General features: G+C 38.4%; 1 protein-coding gene across 3 annotated transcripts; it reads right to left on the reverse strand.

Moving 5' to 3' along the window:
* LOC109072586 (methyl-CpG-binding domain protein 6-like) lies at positions 1-19,345 on the reverse strand. 3 transcript variants are annotated; one of them, XM_042726698.1, is made up of 13 exons: positions 18,872-19,345; positions 17,575-17,755; positions 16,238-16,377; positions 14,546-14,648; positions 14,123-14,291; positions 10,796-12,610; positions 8,260-9,044; positions 7,026-7,185; positions 3,662-3,801; positions 3,106-3,300; positions 1,015-1,369; positions 145-194; positions 1-58 (listed from the first exon to the last, which is right to left on the reverse strand). In XM_042726698.1, the coding sequence occupies exons 3-11, from the start codon at positions 16,351-16,353 to the stop codon at positions 1,064-1,066; spliced, it is 3,789 nt and encodes a 1,262-aa protein (XP_042582632.1). In that variant the 5' UTR covers positions 16,354-16,377; positions 17,575-17,755; positions 18,872-19,345; the 3' UTR covers positions 1-58; positions 145-194; positions 1,015-1,063. The 3 variants fall into 3 exon arrangements, with proteins under 3 accessions (XP_042582632.1, XP_042582630.1, XP_042582631.1); XM_042726696.1 differs by having other exon boundaries at positions 10,796-12,613; positions 18,872-19,343; XM_042726697.1 differs by lacking the exon at positions 18,872-19,345 and adding an exon at positions 18,632-18,865 and having other exon boundaries at positions 10,796-12,613.
* Between the last annotated feature and the right edge of the window lie 506 nt (positions 19,346-19,851).

A 19,851-nucleotide genomic window follows, 5' to 3' on the forward strand; every position in this document is an offset into this window, starting at 1 on the left:
CGTCGGCTCCTCAATGATGCTGTCGATGCCACCCAGCAGGGCTGCTCCTCTCTGCAGCCTGACAGGAGGAAGAAGAAGATGAAGTTAAACACAAAGCACTTCATGTGTGAATAAACGTGTCAGGTTCTGGATGGCTGCACTTACGACTGCTTCCTCTTGCGCCCCCTTCTGGCTCCTGTGTGCACATCTTCAGCCTGAGCGCAGACGGAGAGAAAGAAACCAGGGTCAAGCTGAGAAATAAAGTCTAGTACACTACTCAGTACACAAAGCTATTAATGAAAGAGGTATATGAAGCAGTGTGCAAAAATAAACATTTCAGGCATTAGTATGCTATTCAGAGTTTCCCTGCCATCATATTAGAGGGGATATGATGGGCCACACATAATCCTGTTAAACAATCGTGATCACAATATTGATCAAACTTCTACTGATAAAACAATATTACCAAAACTTAAAGTGAAATTAAAATAACTGAAAGCTAAATAGAAATGTAAAAAAAGCACAAAAAAATGCTAAAACTTAAATTGAAATAAAAAATAATTAAAAGGCAAATATAAATGTTAAAATAAACATGACAAAAGCACATAAAATTACTAAAACTAAACTTCGTCCAATAGAAAAAAATAGAAATAAAAAACTAATAGAAATGACAAAGACAACAACAAAATGACTAAAACTGAACTAACTTCAAGTCAAATAGAAAAAATAGAAAAAAAACTAATAGAAATGACAAAAACACATCAAATTACTAAAACCTAAACAAAAATATTTAAAAATATATATAAAAATGAAAGACGCACACAACAAAATTACAAAACAAGTAAACTAAAACAAATAAAGCTAAATAGAAATAATAAAGAGACTAATAAGTTATATAAACTCATAACAAAATGACAAAAAAAAATTTTTAAAAAGTAACTTCCAGCTAAATAGTAAAATAAAGAATGTAAGAAGTTGAAAAATCTGAATAAATACTATAAGAGCATCTGAATAAGGCGTGATAAGCGCACTCACCCGGACTTGCTCTGCGTCTCTGATGTCCTCGGCTGCCTCTCTGAGCCGCTCACCCGGACTCAAATATCCCTGCGGCCTTCGTCCATCCTCCTCCTCCTCGCCTCCTCGGCCCTCCGCTCCGGAGCCGATCCCGTTGCTGTAGACTGCGGCCGAGCCGTCGGTCTTGGCCTCCTCCAGCGGGGCGTCGCAGGGCGGCGGCGTCGACGGGTCCTCGCTGTTTGGGCGTCCCTCGGGCCGGAGACTGGGACTGGGCCGTGTCCAAGCCGAGGCGGGTCAGGTCCGGGTTGTGGACGGAGCAGGCTCGGCGAGGGCTGAGGGGCGGAGGCAGCTCCGGGTATGAATCACGCTCGTTCACCTGCAGGAAGGAGGTGTAAATTAGGGAAGTCAAGAAAAAAAAAATTCTAATTTCGAATATTCTTCGCATTTAAAATAAAAATCCAGTCGAATGCAAAAACGTTGGTTTTAGGTGTGCGTCGGGCAGCTTATCAGTGGACACAAGATGCACTGACGATGCATTTTAACGCTTTATTAGCCTATCCAGTAAGATGCTGCGTTGTTCTTTCAAAACACTGCGGAAAAAGAGAACATCAACGCGGAGAAGACGCCGTTCACACATTTTCTCGAGGGACATCTATCAGCTTTGCACTCGTGTCTCACACAAGAGAGTGGCATGTTTTGAAAACCATGTTACATTAATGTAAGTTAAACTTTTAAAAAACAGAATTCTTGAGTATGGCATTTTTTTCTCAGTACCACTGCATCTTATGTTTTTAAACAGAAAAAGTACTCTTTGTGATTGGTTTTCGGTAGGGATGCACGATATTGGATTTTTGCTGATATCCCGATAATTTTCATTTAATTTCAGCAGATAACCGATACTGTTATATGATTATTTTTAATTTTGGTTAGTTTTCAACAAGAACTTATTTGTTAGAATTAAATAAACAATAATAAAGTTATTTTATAATGACTTATTTGTTAGAATTAAATAAACAATAATAAAGTTATTTTATAATGACAATGAAGATTTGCAAATAAACTACACATTAATCACTGCATTTTTTTTTTTTTTCAGAAAGATGCAGGGGTAACCTTGACATTTTATTTTATGATTTAACATCTGTAAATGGTATAAAGAAAAAGAGTTGTAAAAATTCTGAAAATAGAGCTCAATTAAAAAAAAAAAACGGTATATATAAAATTATTAAATTTAAGTGTCTTGTTTGTGATTATTTTTTTCATGTAAGCTGTAGCTTCTCAACTTTATATCAAAACATACGCATGATTTTATGACATCAATTACTGCTTTATTTAATATAAAAAAAAAAAAAAAAAAAAACAGTCTAAACATTATTTGAGTATTTTACTTTCATTTTATTAGAAGTATGCCAACAGCGCCCCCTACCGAATTAAAACTCATTACTGAACAGGCTTTAGGACCCGGGGGAGGCTGCTGCTGCTGGTGCTATTACTGTTTACGTCATCATACATGTATGTGCTTTCTCAGTTTAAATATTCCTCTTATCAGCAAGAGATTTCGGCATAAATTTCCATATCGGGCCGATGCCGATATTTACATTTAAAGCCATTATCGGCCGATTACGATATTGATCCGATAATATCGTGCATCTCTAGTTTTCGGTGCTTTGAATAAAACTATACATACATACGTAATGCTGTTTTGTTTCTAATTGTTTAAGCAACTTAATTATACATGGTTTATAAACATTATTTAAAAAAAATATGCACTTTTTTCCAAAGATAACTGTGTTATTTTATTGCTTTGAATAAATGTGCATTAGTAATATTTTGATATATATATATTATATACCCCTGAAGAGAGAAGCCAAAAGCTTTTTTTCCCCCTTAACTGAAATCATGCCTTTTAAATGCAATTATAATTCGAATATTGATTATATTTAAGTACACAATTTGACTAGTTTTTCAGCCATATTGACAGCCCTAGTGTAGATGGTGTTAGGAATGTAACGATTCACTCAACTCACGATTCGATTCTCGAATTTGATTTAACGTTTTTTTTTTTTTTTTTTACAGAATGAGATTATCTGAATCTCAATCGCGCTCGCTCACCTGCAGGAAGGAGGTGTAGATGGTGTCCATGAAGGAGCCGTATGGGTCAAACGTCTCTCTCTGCTGCAGCGGCGTCTGGATGGGGTTTAGCAGGGAATCTTGGGATATCGAGGCCGAGGGAAGCTGATCTTGTGACGGAGGCGTCTCGTGTAGAGCCACGGGCTTCTCTCCCATGAGCGCCGGCGCCATCGTCAGCTGAGAATGAGAATATGTAGCAGCACAACTGTGTTCAACATTGATAATAATCGGAAATGTTTCTCGAGCAGCAAATCATCTTATTAGAATGATTTCTGAAGATCATGTGACACTGAAGACTGGAGTAATGATGCTGAAAATACAGCTTTGATCACAGAAATAAATTAAAGTTTAACAGAGATTCACATAGAAAACAGTTATTTTACATTGTAATAATATTTCACTATTTTTAATGTATTTTTGATCAAATAAATGCAGCCTTGAACGGAAGAGATCTTTCAAAAACATAAAAAAACTGATGAATTTTTCTGTTATTTCTATGTGAACTCCCCGTCTGCTCGTGGCTCAGGTGTGAGTTTACCTGCAGGCAGGTGAGCGGGTTAAGCGCGGTCTGGTTCTGTGTTAGCGGGACGCTCAGAGACGGCCCCTGTGGCAGTAGAAGGGGTCCGGCTCCTAATAAACCGTGAAGACTGCTGATGTTACCCAGAGCTGTGAGGTGACCTGAACACAGAGAGAAACACCATCACTAGCAGCTCAAACACTCAAGAACTAATTCAGTATATGACCCAACACCATGTGTCTCAATAGTTTGTATATAGACTATGATGTGTCGATAAATGAATCCAATCAATAGCAAATTAAATCACACATCAATTATTGCTGAGCAATGACCCCCGAAAAGTCAATTTAAAGTAAATTACAGTGTTAAATGTGAAACCTTCAGAAGCTGCATCTGAAGTGTTATAAGTAAACTAGCATTTACACTGCAATTAGTGTATGCTGTAAAAATAATTGGTTTTAAATGATTATTAATGTTTTTTTTATATTAAAATATGATTTTTTTATAATATGAAATGATAGTGTAAATAATAAACTAAAAGTCAGGGAATCATTCAGTCGTTCATTTTTATTCTGAAACTGATTCGTTCAGAAACTAAGCAGGAGACTCTTTATGAAGAGTCATTGAATCAGTGACTCGCTCGTTTTATTCAAACAGCTGATTCATTCAGTGCAGAACCACTACTGTGTGTTGATCAGAGACGCTCAATGGTTCAGCTGTGGCTTTCATTAGAACGGTTTCTTTGACAATAAATTGACAATAGTGTGTCTAAAATGTAACAATATTACCTTCTTGTCTGTTGAACGGTTATATAAAATCAATATTAATTTGCAGTCATGCTGATATTCAGTAAAACAGCACTTTTGCTGGTCTGATACTAGTAAACTATATCATATGATATAAACATAAGAGTGTGATTTTTGCATTCACATCTTGAATTTTAGGATCACATAACTGCATTCTCTTAGATTTTATCACGTCGTACTGTATCATATTCATCAGAACTTGCATCAATGTAAGATGACGGACAGGTTTATCCATAATTAATTGCACCGATTTAAATTCTATATAATAATAGAATTTATTTTCTTACATTTCCTAAACCTAAACAAACCGGAGCAAAATGTCCCTTAGCATTCAACTCCAGTCCCAATGAAGACAAAAATGTTAATTTTCTAGTTATCATATACTCATTAAGTCAAAATTATCATCTGCTCATGCAGAACAATAATGTCATCTTGTGCAGCAGCAAGGTATCTCTGGCTAAAACTAGCTAAAGGTAAAGTTAGTGAGTCCATGCAAACCTAAATAGTGAACTCTTCTCACATCATGTACAGTGTTTCTCAGTCCCAAAAATGAAATGCAGGCCACAAATACGGCCGAGCGCCGTGCGTCAGCAGTTCTGCACTGAACACTGTCACTGCTGTGGCCAAACCTGAAGAAAAAACACTCAAGTCTGATTCATTTTCCCAGCAGTCAGTGTGAGTGAGTCTGCTGATTCGGCTGAGATGTCACCGCAGGTTCACAATCTCCCGCAGAAGACAGTCTGCAAAAAGCCAAAGTAATGCTACTTGGCAGGACGAGCGACTTCAAGTGCAGCCGATAAACCCTCCACAGCTCAAAACTGCAGCTCTATGGTAAAAAAGTGTTGTGGACATAGAAAGAACAGCAGAGAAACAAACAAGAAGGAAACTAGTAGTGATTGCTTGTTTATAAACCGCTGAGGCTTTGTTTTGCATCACATCGACTCATAAGAAGTGATGCATTGAACTTTCAGCTAGTGCTCGACTGATTTGGGTTTGGCGATCAAATAAAAACAGTTTCATAATAAAGCAATAATCCCCAAGAAGCCGTGGTTTACAGTGAATTTATAACAGCTAAGGGGCGTTGTTAGGTATGGCACAAAGCGGAGTAACCCCTTTAGCTGTTATAAATTCAATGTAAACCACGGCTTCACGGGGCTTATTGCTTTTATAAAATGGTTATTCAATATAAATGTAAAATTATTTCACAAAATAAAACAGAGCAAATAAAGTGTAATGATATTAATAAAAACAGTATTCTTCCACCAAACAATGTAGTTCCTCAGAAACAGCTGTGGTTGCAACAAAGTGGTTGCCGAGCAACACACAAACATAAACAAAGGTGTACGTTTGAAGCGTTACAACAGCTGTTTGGAGTGTTATTATAGGTTTTTTAGTGTATTATTATAGGTTTTATAATATTTGAAATTATTCTTATCCATCACTAATTTAATTATTGAAAATATTCAAATGAAAAAAAAAAACCATTACAAACAAACATAAATATTCTAAAAATACATAAAAACATAAATAACAAAAAAAAAAAATAGTTTAGTTGAGAAATTTTTTTTTTCTAATTTTTTTTTACTAATTTAACTTAGTAAAAACTAAACCTATTTAAAACAAAAAAACATGGTAATAACAAAAAACAAAATTACTAAACTGTAAAATTAAAATCAAAATATTAACAAAAACCTTAATAGTATGTCAGTACGAAAACAACACCATGTACAAATATATACAACGTCCGCCAATTTTCAAATGCAAACTCAAAATACACTATTATTAAACTCCCTTTCGGAAGAAACAATAGCTCTCTTGGGTTCATTAAAGACTTAAGATTACTAGAGCCCGACCGATATGGGTTTTTTGGGGCCGATACGATACAAGGGAGTAAAAAAAGGCAGATACCGATATATTGGACGATATTCTTTGTGTATATTATAGTACAGTACCAAAAGTCAAAAGTTTGGACACTTTCCCATTCGTGTGTACTATACAGAATACAGTACATACATAAACAGAATATATGTACATAAACACATTTTTTGCAATGATCACTCAAAAATGGTGATCAAATATTTATAATGACGTGACAGAGTAATGGAGGCATTTAACAATTTAACAATAAACTTTATTATCCAAAATGGGTCTGACATCAGTGCACTGAACAGTAAAGTTGGAGTTTATTCAACTTTAATTTAATTAAATATGGCCGTTCAACGTTTCAATGGTTTTCCATAGACTTAAGCTTACAGGTCGCCAGTATCAAACAATGGAGCGCACTCTGCTGGACAAACTAAGTAATTACACCGTTTCAAGCATTTTATCAGCATTTTATCTGCATTATGTGTTCTGTAAAAAGAACAATTATATCGGCAGCATATTCGCCAATACCGATACATTGGCGACAGGCTCATATCGGCCGATAATATCGGCAAAACGATATATCGGTCTGGCTCTAAACATTACTGTAAAGTCACACTAACTGAAAGAAGAACATAATACAGTTATTCCAAAGCAAGGCACATTTAAAATGGTCATGTTCAGATGCATTTTAATTGAAAGACTGATCGACTTACCAAGAACCCCGGGGGCGAGCAGAGGCGGCAGGAAGTGAGGTGTCTGGGTGTTGTTCTTGTCCTGCTCGGCCAGAGGGTCACACACTTCCGGCCCCATGCCGGACACCAGAGGGCCGCAGGACACCGAGGTAGAAACTAGAGCTGGGCTGGACAGAGTCCCCTACAGCCACACAGATTCACATATGCATTGCACAAGATGCATGTACTTGGATCTCAAAACAATATTCCACTGGCAAATAAACAACAACACTTTTTTTTTAACCTGTGTCTCAATGGAAAGCCCAAGCAACTAAAAAGGGTTATGGGTTTGTAACAACATAACGGTGAGTAAATGGGGATGATTTTAATTTTTGGGTGAACTATCCCTTTAGCATTAAGATTTGCAATGTGACACTGATTTCATGACAATTAATCACATTTTCAAAATAAATTCTCAATGAAATGCAAAAAAACAACAACATGCATGCACCAGACACAAGGACTTAGAAATTGCCGTTTAAATAGTATTTAATTATTTGTTTTGCATTACAGTAAATGCATTATAGTAGGTGGCTAAAAATATGGAGACTGGGTTGAGTTTAAATGCACATAACTGTCATGAAAATAATGCCACAATTAGAAGAATATAATGTCCAATGCTTTTGATTTTGAGATTAACCCCAACCCTGACATTTATTTGCATAGCTTTTATGAAATTCACACTAGTATTAAACATGCACAAATGTGACCACAATTCTATTTTTTTTTTTTTAATAAATAAGCTTTCCATTGATGTATGGTTTGTTATTATAAGACAATATTTGGCTGAGATACAACTATTTAAAAAAAATCTGGAATCTGAGGGTGAAAAAAAAAAAAAAAAAAAAAATCTAAATATTGAGAAAATCACCTTTTAAGTTTTCCAAATTAAGTTCTTAGCAATGCATATTACTAATCAAAAATAAAGCTTTGATATATTTACAGTAGGAAATGTACAACATATCTTCATGGAACATGATCTTTACTTAATATCCTAATGATTTTTGACATAAAAGAGAAATCAATGATTTCGAACCATATTATGAATTGTTGGCTTTTGCTACAAATATACCCTGTGCTACTTATGACTGCTATAGTGCTCCATGGATGCAGTTCCATCTTTAACCACTAGGTTGGGGAACCCTGTCACTGTAAACAGATGCATCAATTGGAAGCATGCAGACTGTATGTGCACATGCAGCGAAGCATGGTTTACCTGAGAGTGAGGCGGGGGGGATTGAGGGTGGCTGGGAAGGGGTTCGGTCTGGGCGAGAGCTGCGGTCAGCAGAGCGGGGTTGAGCGACAGAAAGGCATGAGGGGGTGGAGTGAGATGGGCGGAAAGAAGCAGCGACTGGCCGTCTGCGCTGGGCGCTAGAGTTTGTAGAGCCTCCAGGAGCCCCGGCCCCATCAGGACCGAATCCAGCAGAGCAGGGGTCTTCTCCAGGGACACTCCGTCCGCAAAGACCTGCTGCAGTGTAGGAAGCTCCAGGTTGAGCGCTGGTAGTGGCAACATGGCAGCCGGGTTCTGGCCGAGCAACAACGAAGCCATGAGGAGGGCTTGAAGCCCAGGGGGTTTTTCACCACCTTCCACCTCTGCTTCAGCCGCAGCAGAACCCGGAGGATTTAACAGGCTCACGAGGTTGACAGGAAGCTCGCCCTGGTTTAGGACGCTGAGAGGAGAGCCTTGGTTTAGGATGGCACTGGTTGGCTGGGCTTGGGCACTGCCGGGCACCGAAGGTTGACTGCTCATCCAGACCCCTAAAGGCAGGGAGCCGAGGAAGGGCGGTAACAGGGAGGGCAGACCGGCGTTGGAGGAGAGAAGCTGGAGGAGCTGTTCTTGAGACATGAAGGGAAAAGCCTCTGCAAGGGAAACAGCGGGGTCGGTTGTAGGGTTAGAAGGGTCAGAAGAGGGTGCATTGGGCAGAGAGAGGCTGTGGTCTGGCTCACAGCCACCCAGCAATCTTGCATCCGAGTCCGGCTGATCCATCGACTCTACAGGACCTGCCGAGAAAACACAAGTGTCAGATGAACCACCCAAACCACTATTGCTTCGAAAATGCCTCAAGAAACAGAAGCAAAGAAGATTATCACTATACATGTGCCGGTGTTACAATATATCATGATAATGAACATGCACGATATTAATAGCATGGGCTTTTTTATTTCTGTGATGCACAGCTGTATTTTCAGCATCATTACTCCAGTCTTTAGTGTCACATGGTCTTCAGAAATCATTCTAATAGGCTGATTTTCTGTTCTAGAAACATTTATTATTATCAATATTTAAAACAGTTGAGTAAAAAAACTTTTAGGAATCTTTGATGAATAGATAGATCCAAAGATCAGCATTTATCTGAAATAAAAAGCTTGTGCAGCATTAAACACTATTCCACTTCATTATTTAGTATTCTTCTTATTTTTTGTTTTGGGAAAAATTATAGAAATTACTACTTTATTTATCTGAAATAAAAAGCTTGTGCAGCATTAAACACTATGAAGATGGGAAAAATTATAGAAATTACTACTTTCATTTATATTGTTACAAAAGATTTCCATTTCAGATAAATGCTGTTCTTTTGAATTTTCTACCTAGCTGTTTTCAACATAATAATAATAATAATAATAATAATAAATGTTTCTTGAGCAGCAAATCAGCATATTAGAATGATTTCTGAAGGACCATGTGATACTGAAGGGAAGCTGAAAATTTAGCATTGAAATCACAGGAATAAATTAAATTTTAAAATACACTCAAAAACAAAACTTCATTTCAAAATTTTATTGTTTTTGCTGTACTTGGGATCAAATTAATGCAGGCTTGATGAGCAGCAGAGATTAAAAATATTACTGTTCAAACACTTTTACTGGTAGTGTATTACAAATTATTCAGATTTTTTTTAAATGCATTTTAATAATACTAAATTGATAATTAAATTAAATACAAAAAATAATAAATTAATTTGCCCATCAATTGTTTAAAATACACAAAACCGATGTATGCTGCATCACAGACGCATGCGCACTGATGTAAACAAACAAAAAAAATATTCTAAAGCATTTATAATTTAGCATTTATATTTATATAATCTTAGTTCATTTCAACATTTAATAACACGCTATTACAATAAAAAATACTAACAGTATTATTTAATGGACCCGTGCTAATATGTAATTTTCAACAAATAATAATAACTTCTGTAAAAAAAGAAGCTATTGCTCATTATTAATGTTGACTATAATGATAATAACTATAAATATAACTATAAAGATTAGCGTCCACACCAGCGGACGATTTATTCTAAACACACACGCGTCTGCCGCTTTAAATTCTCGCACTCGTGATAGTAGGATTGATTCTGACTGGGTTTTGGTTTTTTTGTTTTTATCGTTTGTATGATGGTTATAATTGATGTTGTTAGTGATTTATTGTTTATTTTTTCTCTGTGACTTTATCTTTAGTTTTAGTTTTAGACTTTATCTTTAGTTTTAGAACTATATCTTCATCGTTATCGTCCTTGTTGTGAACGGGCCTTTACATGGATCTTTATAATTCTTTTGCACTTTAACTTGTTTGAAACATTGTTTCCATCTTTTGCGTATTGCTTTAATTGTATTTAAATGTCCAGTTCTTTTTGTTATAAGAAAAAAAGGTGTTGTACTTTATTATGACAACACTATTTTGCACCGTGATAAAAGTTTTAGCAATTATTGCAACATGAAAATTTTGATACCGTCACATGCCTAAGTCTCACCTTTACTTTCCAAGGCTTGGTTGTGGTTTGATTGGTTAATTTGGTAGGTACTGTGGTCAAGACAAGTCTCTGTTGTTTTGGGTCCACAACCTTTCTCTGGGAATGAGGGCAAGCATGTAGAGGACATCTGGTTCATCATGCTCAGAATTGAACTGTTGAGGTCCGTCGTCGTCGTCTGGCTCAAGTTCAGGATGGTGCTGCTGGAGGTTGTTTTGAGGTTCATGGTTGTCTCGTCACCCATCAAAGGAAAGGGTTGGGATGGGGGTCGCTGGATAGGAGGTTCTGGCATGGGCACTGTGCTTTGGGGTTGAGGTTGCAGGGTGTGGTTGGGTAAACGTAATGTGGACTGCATGTCGCATTGGGGCGTCTGTGGAGTGATGGGTCTCGGTGAAGAGGGCAATGTGTTTGTGTGCCTGTTGCTAGGTATGGCAGTGGCAACGCCGGGTTGCTGGGTTGCGCTTTGCATGCTAAGAAGCTGAAGCAGGGCGGAAAGGGGTTGGGATGGAGATGGGAGGGAATTAGCAAGTCCTAGCTTCCTGCCTTCCTCCGAATCCTGCAACCTGGAGGCATTCGGAGGACCGACGGACAGCCGGTGGTTGTCTAAATGAGGTACAGGAGGAGAAGGTGGTGAAAGGCATGGGGAGATGAGCAGAGGCGGCCCGGAGAGATCTCCTGCGGTCCAACCTAACTGCGAATCTTTGAACATGTTCAAAACGGTGGGCGAGCGCCTCTGCCGTTTGCGCCTCAAGTTTTTCTCAGCGACAGCAGGGGAAGCCGGGGAAAGGGAAGGGGAGTGTGGAAGCAAAAGGGCGGTCAGGGACTGTGCTCTGGCGGAAGTGGGGTGGACGCTACTGTTTAAAGTGCTAATCAATACCTTTGACTGCTGCTCCTTGTCCAAGCCCGTAAGAGGGAGTGCGGTCAACGCATTGGCTGCATTGAGTTGGGTTTTCTGGTTGGCCACCTGGGCTTTAGCGGCTGCAGAAAGGAGGCTGCTGGCTGGGAAAGAGTTATTAATGTGGCCCTTTTGCTGGCTCTTCTTTTGGTTGAGAATCTGTCCTAGTGGAAGGCCAAGCAGTCCTGGGGCTTGAGCAGAACTCACTCCGTTCCTCTTGTCGCCTGCGTTGGGATGCACCAACGACAGGGCTTGCGACATCTGATGGTTGCTTTGGTTAGCACTCGTGCTACAGTCTTTGTAGTGCTGCAGAATGCCCTCCAAGCGACTACATGGACTGGAAGGTTTGCCTCCCTGAATGAAGACGGACCCTTGGGCCCCGTGCTCTGAGAGCGAGGACGTCGAAGAGTGGCGAGAGCGCTGGCGGGGTGAGAAAGTTTCCAAGGTATGTGAGGGTGACAGAGGTGAAGGCGACTTGACGCTCGCTCCTTGGGAGTTCGGCGGAGCTGCTCGACCACTTAGAGTTAAGGATGAAGAGGGGGATAGAGAAAAGGAGTTGGAGGGGTCTGAAGGATGTTTATGCATGTGTACACTTGGTTTTACACTGTTAGGGGAAGTGGGGTTGTGCACTGTCCTTTGGGGGATGTTTTGGGAAAGCGGTGGATGAGGGCTCCACTGCTGTTTCGCGTAACCAGGCATGCAGCCCACTGGCGTTTGGGGTTTCTTTAAAGGCGAACCCTGTTCTGGAGGCCGTGAAATTGGGGAGAGGCTAACAGAACCGTTTTGCACAACAGAGCGGGGAGATGACAGCGGAAAACCAATGGGTTGGTTGTGTCTCGGCTGAGGGTAAGTGCAGTGGATGCCGTCTCCATGAGCCACCATTGATCCTCTCGGCTCTCTGCCATCCACTGAGTATATAACACCTCCTAAACAAACATTAAGACAACACAACTCACCTTACTGAAGAAAGCTGAACTTAAAGACAGGTACAGTGCCTATAAAAAGCAATTACCCCCTAAAAATCCAAATCTAAGTTGTCTACCAAACATGGCATTGTATATAATGAATACTGTTGGCTCTTTGACAAACTGCTTTGGTTCCTCTTTTGTGAGTTGCTTTGGATAAAAGCATCCACTAAATGCATAAATGCAAATGTTTATTTTAGGACTTTTTAACACTGAATCAAAAAGGGTTTGTTTTAATGACACTGAAAAATATTCAGATTAAAACATTAAAAACAATATTTAAAATTGGGTTTCAAGTACATTTCTGTTGGGCAGTGTTTGACTGATCTCAGACTACAGAACGTTCTTCCAGTTGGCTCCAATGTCTCAGACATGCCTTCTGGCAAACTGTTGCTAAGATGTCATGAGACATCTTTTAACAGTGACTTTCTTTTTGCAAATCTCCTATAAAGCTGTGATTAGTCAAACAACGAAGCAACAGTTGATCAAAGACACACATATTGCTAAGTCCACAGTGATTCAAATGTGGAAAAACTCCAGTGGGGCGAATACTTTTATAGACACTGTAAATCATAATTTGATATGGATAGTAATGTTTTTACTAAAGGGAAACTTAGTGGTTGCAGTTTAAAAAAATTCAGTGAACTTGAACTGAAGATGACTGCATGCTTTAGACAAATGCAGTAATTTGAATATGTAATATTTGGACAAGATGTAGAGAATAATCTCCTCTCCATTAGAACAGTAGTGGTCACATACTGCAATGTACTTTAAGACAAGCTGTTAAAGGAATGTTCTGTGTTCAGTAAAAGTTAACCTCCATGAAGAGCATATGTGGCATGCTGTTAATTACTAGAGACAATCATTGTAACTTGTCTCTCAGTTTGTAAAAATAAGTCAAAAATGTGTTTACAGTAAAGCACCTACAATTGAGGTCTATGAAGTTGTTTAAACGCTGGAATAAATGCTATAATATAATAAAATATAGGCAGATTAATTAAACAATACATTAATAGACAAGAAAATAATTGGTAATACTTTCCATTAAGGGTCAAATTGTTAACATTGGTTCATGCATTGGGTATCAAACTAACAGAACAATACTCTTAACATTAACTTAGACGAGTAAATGCTGTAAAAATGTTGTGCATTAATTAATGCATGAAGTATCAATAAATTTTTTTTTCTTCTTTGACTGTTGTATTGTGGTTTTATTTGTATTTTGGTTCTGTACAGCTCTTTGGAACAACAATGTGTTGTATTTAAATGCGCTTTAAAAAAAAAAAAACGAATTGAACGTTAATGTAAAGTGTTACTTAATTATTAAACAAAAGTATTAGCATGAGAAGTGTGATACAACTGCTAACTGAAGCAATCTTTCAACGTGTCATTACAGCATGTTACAGAACCTGGAACAGTTCTTCTAAATAGTAACAGTGTTGGAATAACTTGTGTATTAAGATGCAATACCTGTGGCTTGAGCCGGCGAGGGAAGATGGGAGGGCTGCATGCTTTGGCATAATGCCGCCATGGCATCAACTTTCCTGCGATGGTTACAGAGTTTGGTCATGTCTTCCTCTATTTTCCCTGACTGATGACCAGGAGCTCGGACCATCGCAGCAGGGTCAAAATTAAAGACCTGCAGGGATTTATAAAGACATTTAATCACCTTTTTTAATGCATGCAATAAATTTTGTGTTTAAAATTTGTATATTATCACACAACTCTTATTATTTCTGCAGTATGCAATATTTATACGATACAGAAAGCAAACCTTCTGTATGCACTGAATAACTGGGTGACATTTGCCAAAAAGTGCAAAGAAATCCACAACCAAATTTGTACTGGAAACGTCATGAATGAGAAGGTTTCAGCCATGAATGTTGATCTCACCTTATTTGGGACTAGCGGGCACTCGAGACCACATTTACATGTGCCATCTGTCCGCAGATACACCCTCGCCTCATCCACAGATCGAAGGACTGTACCACTTGGGCTGAAGAAGAAAAAGAGAAAGATTGATGTGGAGACTCAAGTCTGACAGCTATATTTAGTCTGAAACAGTTCTTAAATTCCATCTTTTTTTCTCTGCAGACATTAATACAATCAGCATAAACACAAGTAGAAGGTGCCAAGCTTTATTGTTTTTAATCAAGATTTCGTCATTTTGCTTACACTATTAAAACAGAATGGAATTTGTGTCTGTTTACTGGTTCTTACACTCGTTGTTTCATCTTTGAAATGCTGTGCACTGACAGCAACGTCAGCAGAGAGTAAGAATGACAGACCCATTATAGCATATTATAAAACGGAGAGTTCCGGTCCTTGATTCTGATTGGTTGAGCCGCGTTCGAAGCTGTTGTAAAGTACTCTACAAAGTAACATACACCTTTGTTTACGTTTGTGTGTTGCTCGGGGTTCTGTTTGTTGATTCCACAACTGTTTCTAAAGAACTACACTGTTTGGAAGAATACTGTTTTTATTAATATCATTACACTTTATTTGCTCTGTTTTTTTTTTTGTGAAACCTTACTACTGTACGTATATGGAATAACCGTTTTATAAAAGCAATAAACCCCGTGAAGCCGTGGTTTACAGTGAATTTATAACAGCTAAAGGGCGTTGTTAGGTACGATGCGAAACAAATTCCATAATAGTGTAACATTGCCACCCACTTATTGTTCATTTTACTTATTGTTCATAAAACTCCCATGAAGCATTAAAAAAATAAAACAAATTTAAACAACAGAGTAATAAAAAAACTACTAATTTAAAGATATTTATATATGTAGACACAATATACCTTGCGTTTGTTGCCAAATATGCATATGGAGAGTGAAAGAGATCATGGACACTTAAACACTTATTGGGATTTTGGTGAAATCTGACTGTTGTGATTCTCTGATAAGAGATTTCTTTGCAGAATCATGGGTAATGTAGTCTTTCACCATTACACTGTTAAATAGATCATAATAATGTGAGCTGATGGCTTTAACAAAAGCAAATATTATCAAATAAACAACTTGTTTCAGACTGTTCCTCTCAAAAGGTCTGGTCACACCAAGGAATCATTGGGGAAACCCTTTCAAAACTACTTTTTCCAGCTGATGAACAATAAAAACACTAACAGCCAATCAGAATACACTTTCAATCTACCTTAAAGAGCTCGAGCATTTGAAGCAACAGACAACAAAACTGGAGCGTGCGCATATAGCGAGAGAACGTTATGGAGTGCTGGTATGGATGCTAATTTAGTCATCATTCTTGGTGCGAACGGGTGTTTAGTTCACTACCAGATTGTTTTAGCACTTACGAACTGTACTAGTTTTCAAATACTTTACACCAGACTACTTTGGAGCACTGCTTCCTCATTAGCTAAACCACACGGGAAGCCCTAGTGTGAAAGCTAAACAAAGTCGCATGCGTGTGAGGAAAGTTTGCTTGGGTGAAATCACACACATCAGTGCGCAGTCATCATAGCCACGCAACCCGAGTGAAAAATGTTCCTTATGTACCTTTTAATAGCAACATTGCTCACATTTGATCAGAACAGTAGTTATGACACAAATTAAAATGTGGACGTACCTGATGTAAGACACAGCCCCATCTTCCACCTTCCTCTGCCAGCCAACCGGGATCTGAGCGATGAGCGTCGTACCTCCATCTTTTTCTCCTGCTCCACTCTCACTACCCCCCGTCATTTTCTGCTCACACACATCCAGCTCCTAAAGACACAAACCAGTTTCAGTTTAGTTTGAAACCAGATCTGATGAACCTGATTCAGTTCATAACCAGATTTAATGAACCAGATTCAGTTTCAAACAAGATTGAGATTCAAATGAGATGTCACGAGCCAGATTCAGTTTCAAACCAGATTTGATGAACCAGATTCAGTTTCAAACAAGATTGAGATTCAAATGAGATGTCACGAGCCAGATTCAGTTTCAAACCAGATTTGACGAACCAGATTCAGTTTCAAACAACATTGAGATTCAAACAAGATTTCATGATCCAGATTCAATTTCAAACCAGATTTGATGAACCAGATTCAGTTTCAAACAAGATTTGGATTCAAATGAGATGTCAAGAGTCAGATTAGGTTTCATGACAGGATTCAATTTCAAACCAGATTTGATGAACCAGATTCAGTTTCAAACAAGACTCAGATTCAGATGAGATTTAATGAGCCAGATTCAGTTTCAAACCAGATGATGAACCAGATTCAGTTTATAAATACATTTGATGAACCAGATTCAGTTTCTAGCTACATTTGATCAACCAGATTCAGTTTCAAACCATACTTGATGAACCAAATTCAGATTAAAACCAGATTTGATGAACCAGATTCAGTTTCAAACCATACCTGATGAACCAAATTCAGATTAAAACCAGATTTGATGAACCAGCTTCAATTTCCGACCCTACTTGATTAATCCAATTCAGATTCAAACCAGATCTGATGAACCAGATTCAGTTTCAAACCAGATTTGATGAACCAGATTCAGTTTTAAACCATACCTGATGAACCAAATTCAGATTAAAACCAGATTTGATGAACCAGATTCAGTTTCCAACCCTACTTGATTAACCCAATTCAGATTCAAACCAGATCTGATGAACCAGATTCAGTTTCAAACCAGATTTGACTCGCACTTCACAACTAATTTCAGTTTGAAAATATGTCCACACTGCATCTAAATACAGTTGTCACTCCAATTCTGAGCGTTTAATCTGTGACTATTCTGGATTCAGTAAATATGGAGTGTGTATATTTCAGTTTTGTAAAAAGAAAGAAAAAAAGGGCTACCATGCTAAATGCATAATAGGTCCATGCGTATTCTTTACATTTAATAAATGCATTTGTCACTCCAAGACTTTGCAGTATGTATGATGTTACGACATTCTGCATCTTCATACTGTACCTTTTCATTTTTATACAGCCTTGGTCAGCACCAATCGTGAAATACACTCTTTGGAGGACATTTACGCAGCATTAACGAAGCACAACACAATACAACAACAAATCTGTCTTGACAAACAATCCTCTCCGCTCTTCTCAAATGGACTGGGATGCTTCTACGAAACTCTCCAGAAGCGGACAATCTGAAAATGTAAAGAAAAATATATTTCAGATGACATCGACATAGTCTGAGTAAAGAATATAAATGCTTTATAACTATTTTCAATACAAATATGGAAAGAAAAGAATCATAAAGATAGAAATTATGACTATATTGATATACAACCCTGTTGAAAAAAAAAACTGCTGGTTAGGTATGTTTTGACGCTGGGATACTGGTCCTTTGCTGGTTTATGATGGTCCTTTGCTGGTTTATGCTGGTCCATGCTGGTCCTCTGCTGGTTTATGCTGGTCCTTTTGCTGGTTTATGCTGGTCCTTTGCTGGTTTATGATGGTCATGTGCTGGCAAAGGACCAGCATAAACCAGCAAAAGGACCAGCATAAACCAGCAAAAGGACCAGCATAAACCATCATAAACCAGCAAAAGGACCAGCATAATCCAGAATCCCAGCGTACCTAACATACCTAACCAGCATATGCTGTTTTTTTTCAGCAGGGAAGGTACTATTTGATCAACATATTCATGTACCATGGTCTCTCGCACTAAATACCATACTACTAGTAAGGTACAAGTCCAAAACACAGTACTTTTTGTCAGTGTAACGTTACAACTCTGACATATGGTTGACAGTAGAGTGAAAAGTGACAGTTGAAACAAATACTCAGCGCGCCAAGGCAAAAATTCAAATTTAAGTTATCGAGATGATGTCACCGCCTAAAACCATACCATTTTAACGGTTTTTATTCTTACACAAAGGCGGGTGACCGTGAAGCGGCTAACGCTCGGGCTATGACTGGAGCAGCGAGCTAAAGAGTAAACAAACCACCACGAATAAAAGTACGCAAAGTTTTGGGAAACCTAGCACTTGAATACGAAAAGAAAATAGTAATGTACTTACTTGAGTATCGCACTGGTACTTTTAAACACCGCACGTACCGAAGAATAAACAAACGTCGCGTACTGACGGCTAGCTGGCCCATTCTTAAACATCCTATTTGTGTCGCAAGCTTACTGGACACGTAATACCACCGCGATTATAACCAACGAATCGGTATTCGTTGCATTTTAACGGAAGCGTTCTAGTTTGTCGCGTCGCGTAGACGCGCTGTTAGCTTCCTTTAGCTCGCGGGCTACGTACCTCTGTGTTTACGAAGTTTCCTGCTTCTTCGGCGCGCTGCACAACGCAGACTGAAGACTGAAGAAGCGTCTCGACGCACTCGAGTCGCAAATGTCGCCGTTGCGGGAGCTGTTATTAACGCCGTGCGATTTTAGCCACTTCCCTGCGTCTTCATCCCCGCGCACCATCCGAGCCGTCCTGCTTAAAAACAAAGAGCAATAACGCTCGGTTTTATTGCGCCCTGTGCATTGTCGTCCAATTTCGCGAGAATCCTGAGCGTGCGATCGCTTCATTCAAAGCTCCGGCGCTCTCCTAAGCGTCTTTACAGTGTACATATGCGAGCGAGGGGTTGATTAAGTCTTTGTGAGGGCGCTTTTAGTTTATCTCCGTTTCCAAGTTCCTATTTTTCCTTAGGATCCCGTGCCAAAAAAAAAATCATGGAGTTTTCGTCCGCGCATGCGCAGTAGCTGCTCCCTTTCGGGTCGGGAATTCCGTACAATTCCACATCCACTAGGAGGAGCGCAAGAACTGCTCACTGAGGAAGAACGCACCCTAGTAAGAAAACAAATCTAGGTGGACTTCTAAGTGCTGGGAATTTTTTAGAATGACAGTATTTGTGTAATATGAGATAAATCTGTAAATCGTTATATTGTAACGTCACTACAAAGAGGATTTTCATTCAGCCGTTAGATTCGAATTTGAAAATCTAACGGCTGAATGAGTTGTCATGTCAACAAGTTCAAATGATATAAACTTATCATAAACTAACGTAACGTTAGTTCTCTTCTCAGCAGTCATGATTTATATAACATAAATGAAATAAAATATCGAACAGTTGTGTTTTTATTTATTTATTTATTTATTTACTGCAGTCTGTAAAGAAAGAAAAAAAACAATGTTAACGTTTTTTTTTCCTTCCCAAATTTATAATCAGCCTCAAAACTACTCAAAACGCCATTCAAATTAAATCCAGTCGGTCTGGTAACATTAGATGTTCGTGA

Source organism: Cyprinus carpio, chromosome B6, assembly GCF_018340385.1.
Source record: "Cyprinus carpio isolate SPL01 chromosome B6, ASM1834038v1, whole genome shotgun sequence".
Lineage (NCBI taxonomy): Eukaryota > Metazoa > Chordata > Actinopteri > Cypriniformes > Cyprinidae > Cyprinus > Cyprinus carpio.

What these genes read in the sequence shown, in the direction of transcription:
- LOC109072586 (XM_042726696.1), bottom strand. Translation starts at nt 16,353, where the DNA reads ATGACGGGGGGTAGTGAGAGTGGAGCAGGAGAAAAAGATGGAGGTACG. An exon ending in CTCGCCGGCTCAAGCCACAG is followed by an intron (nt 12,614 to 14,122) that starts GTATTGCATCTT and finishes ATGTTTGTTTAG; the next exon opens with GAGGTGTTATATACTCAGTG. An exon ending in CCAAGCCTTGGAAAGTAAAG is followed by an intron (nt 9,045 to 10,795) that starts GTGAGACTTAGG and finishes TTTTCTCGGCAG; the next exon opens with GTCCTGTAGAGTCGATGGAT.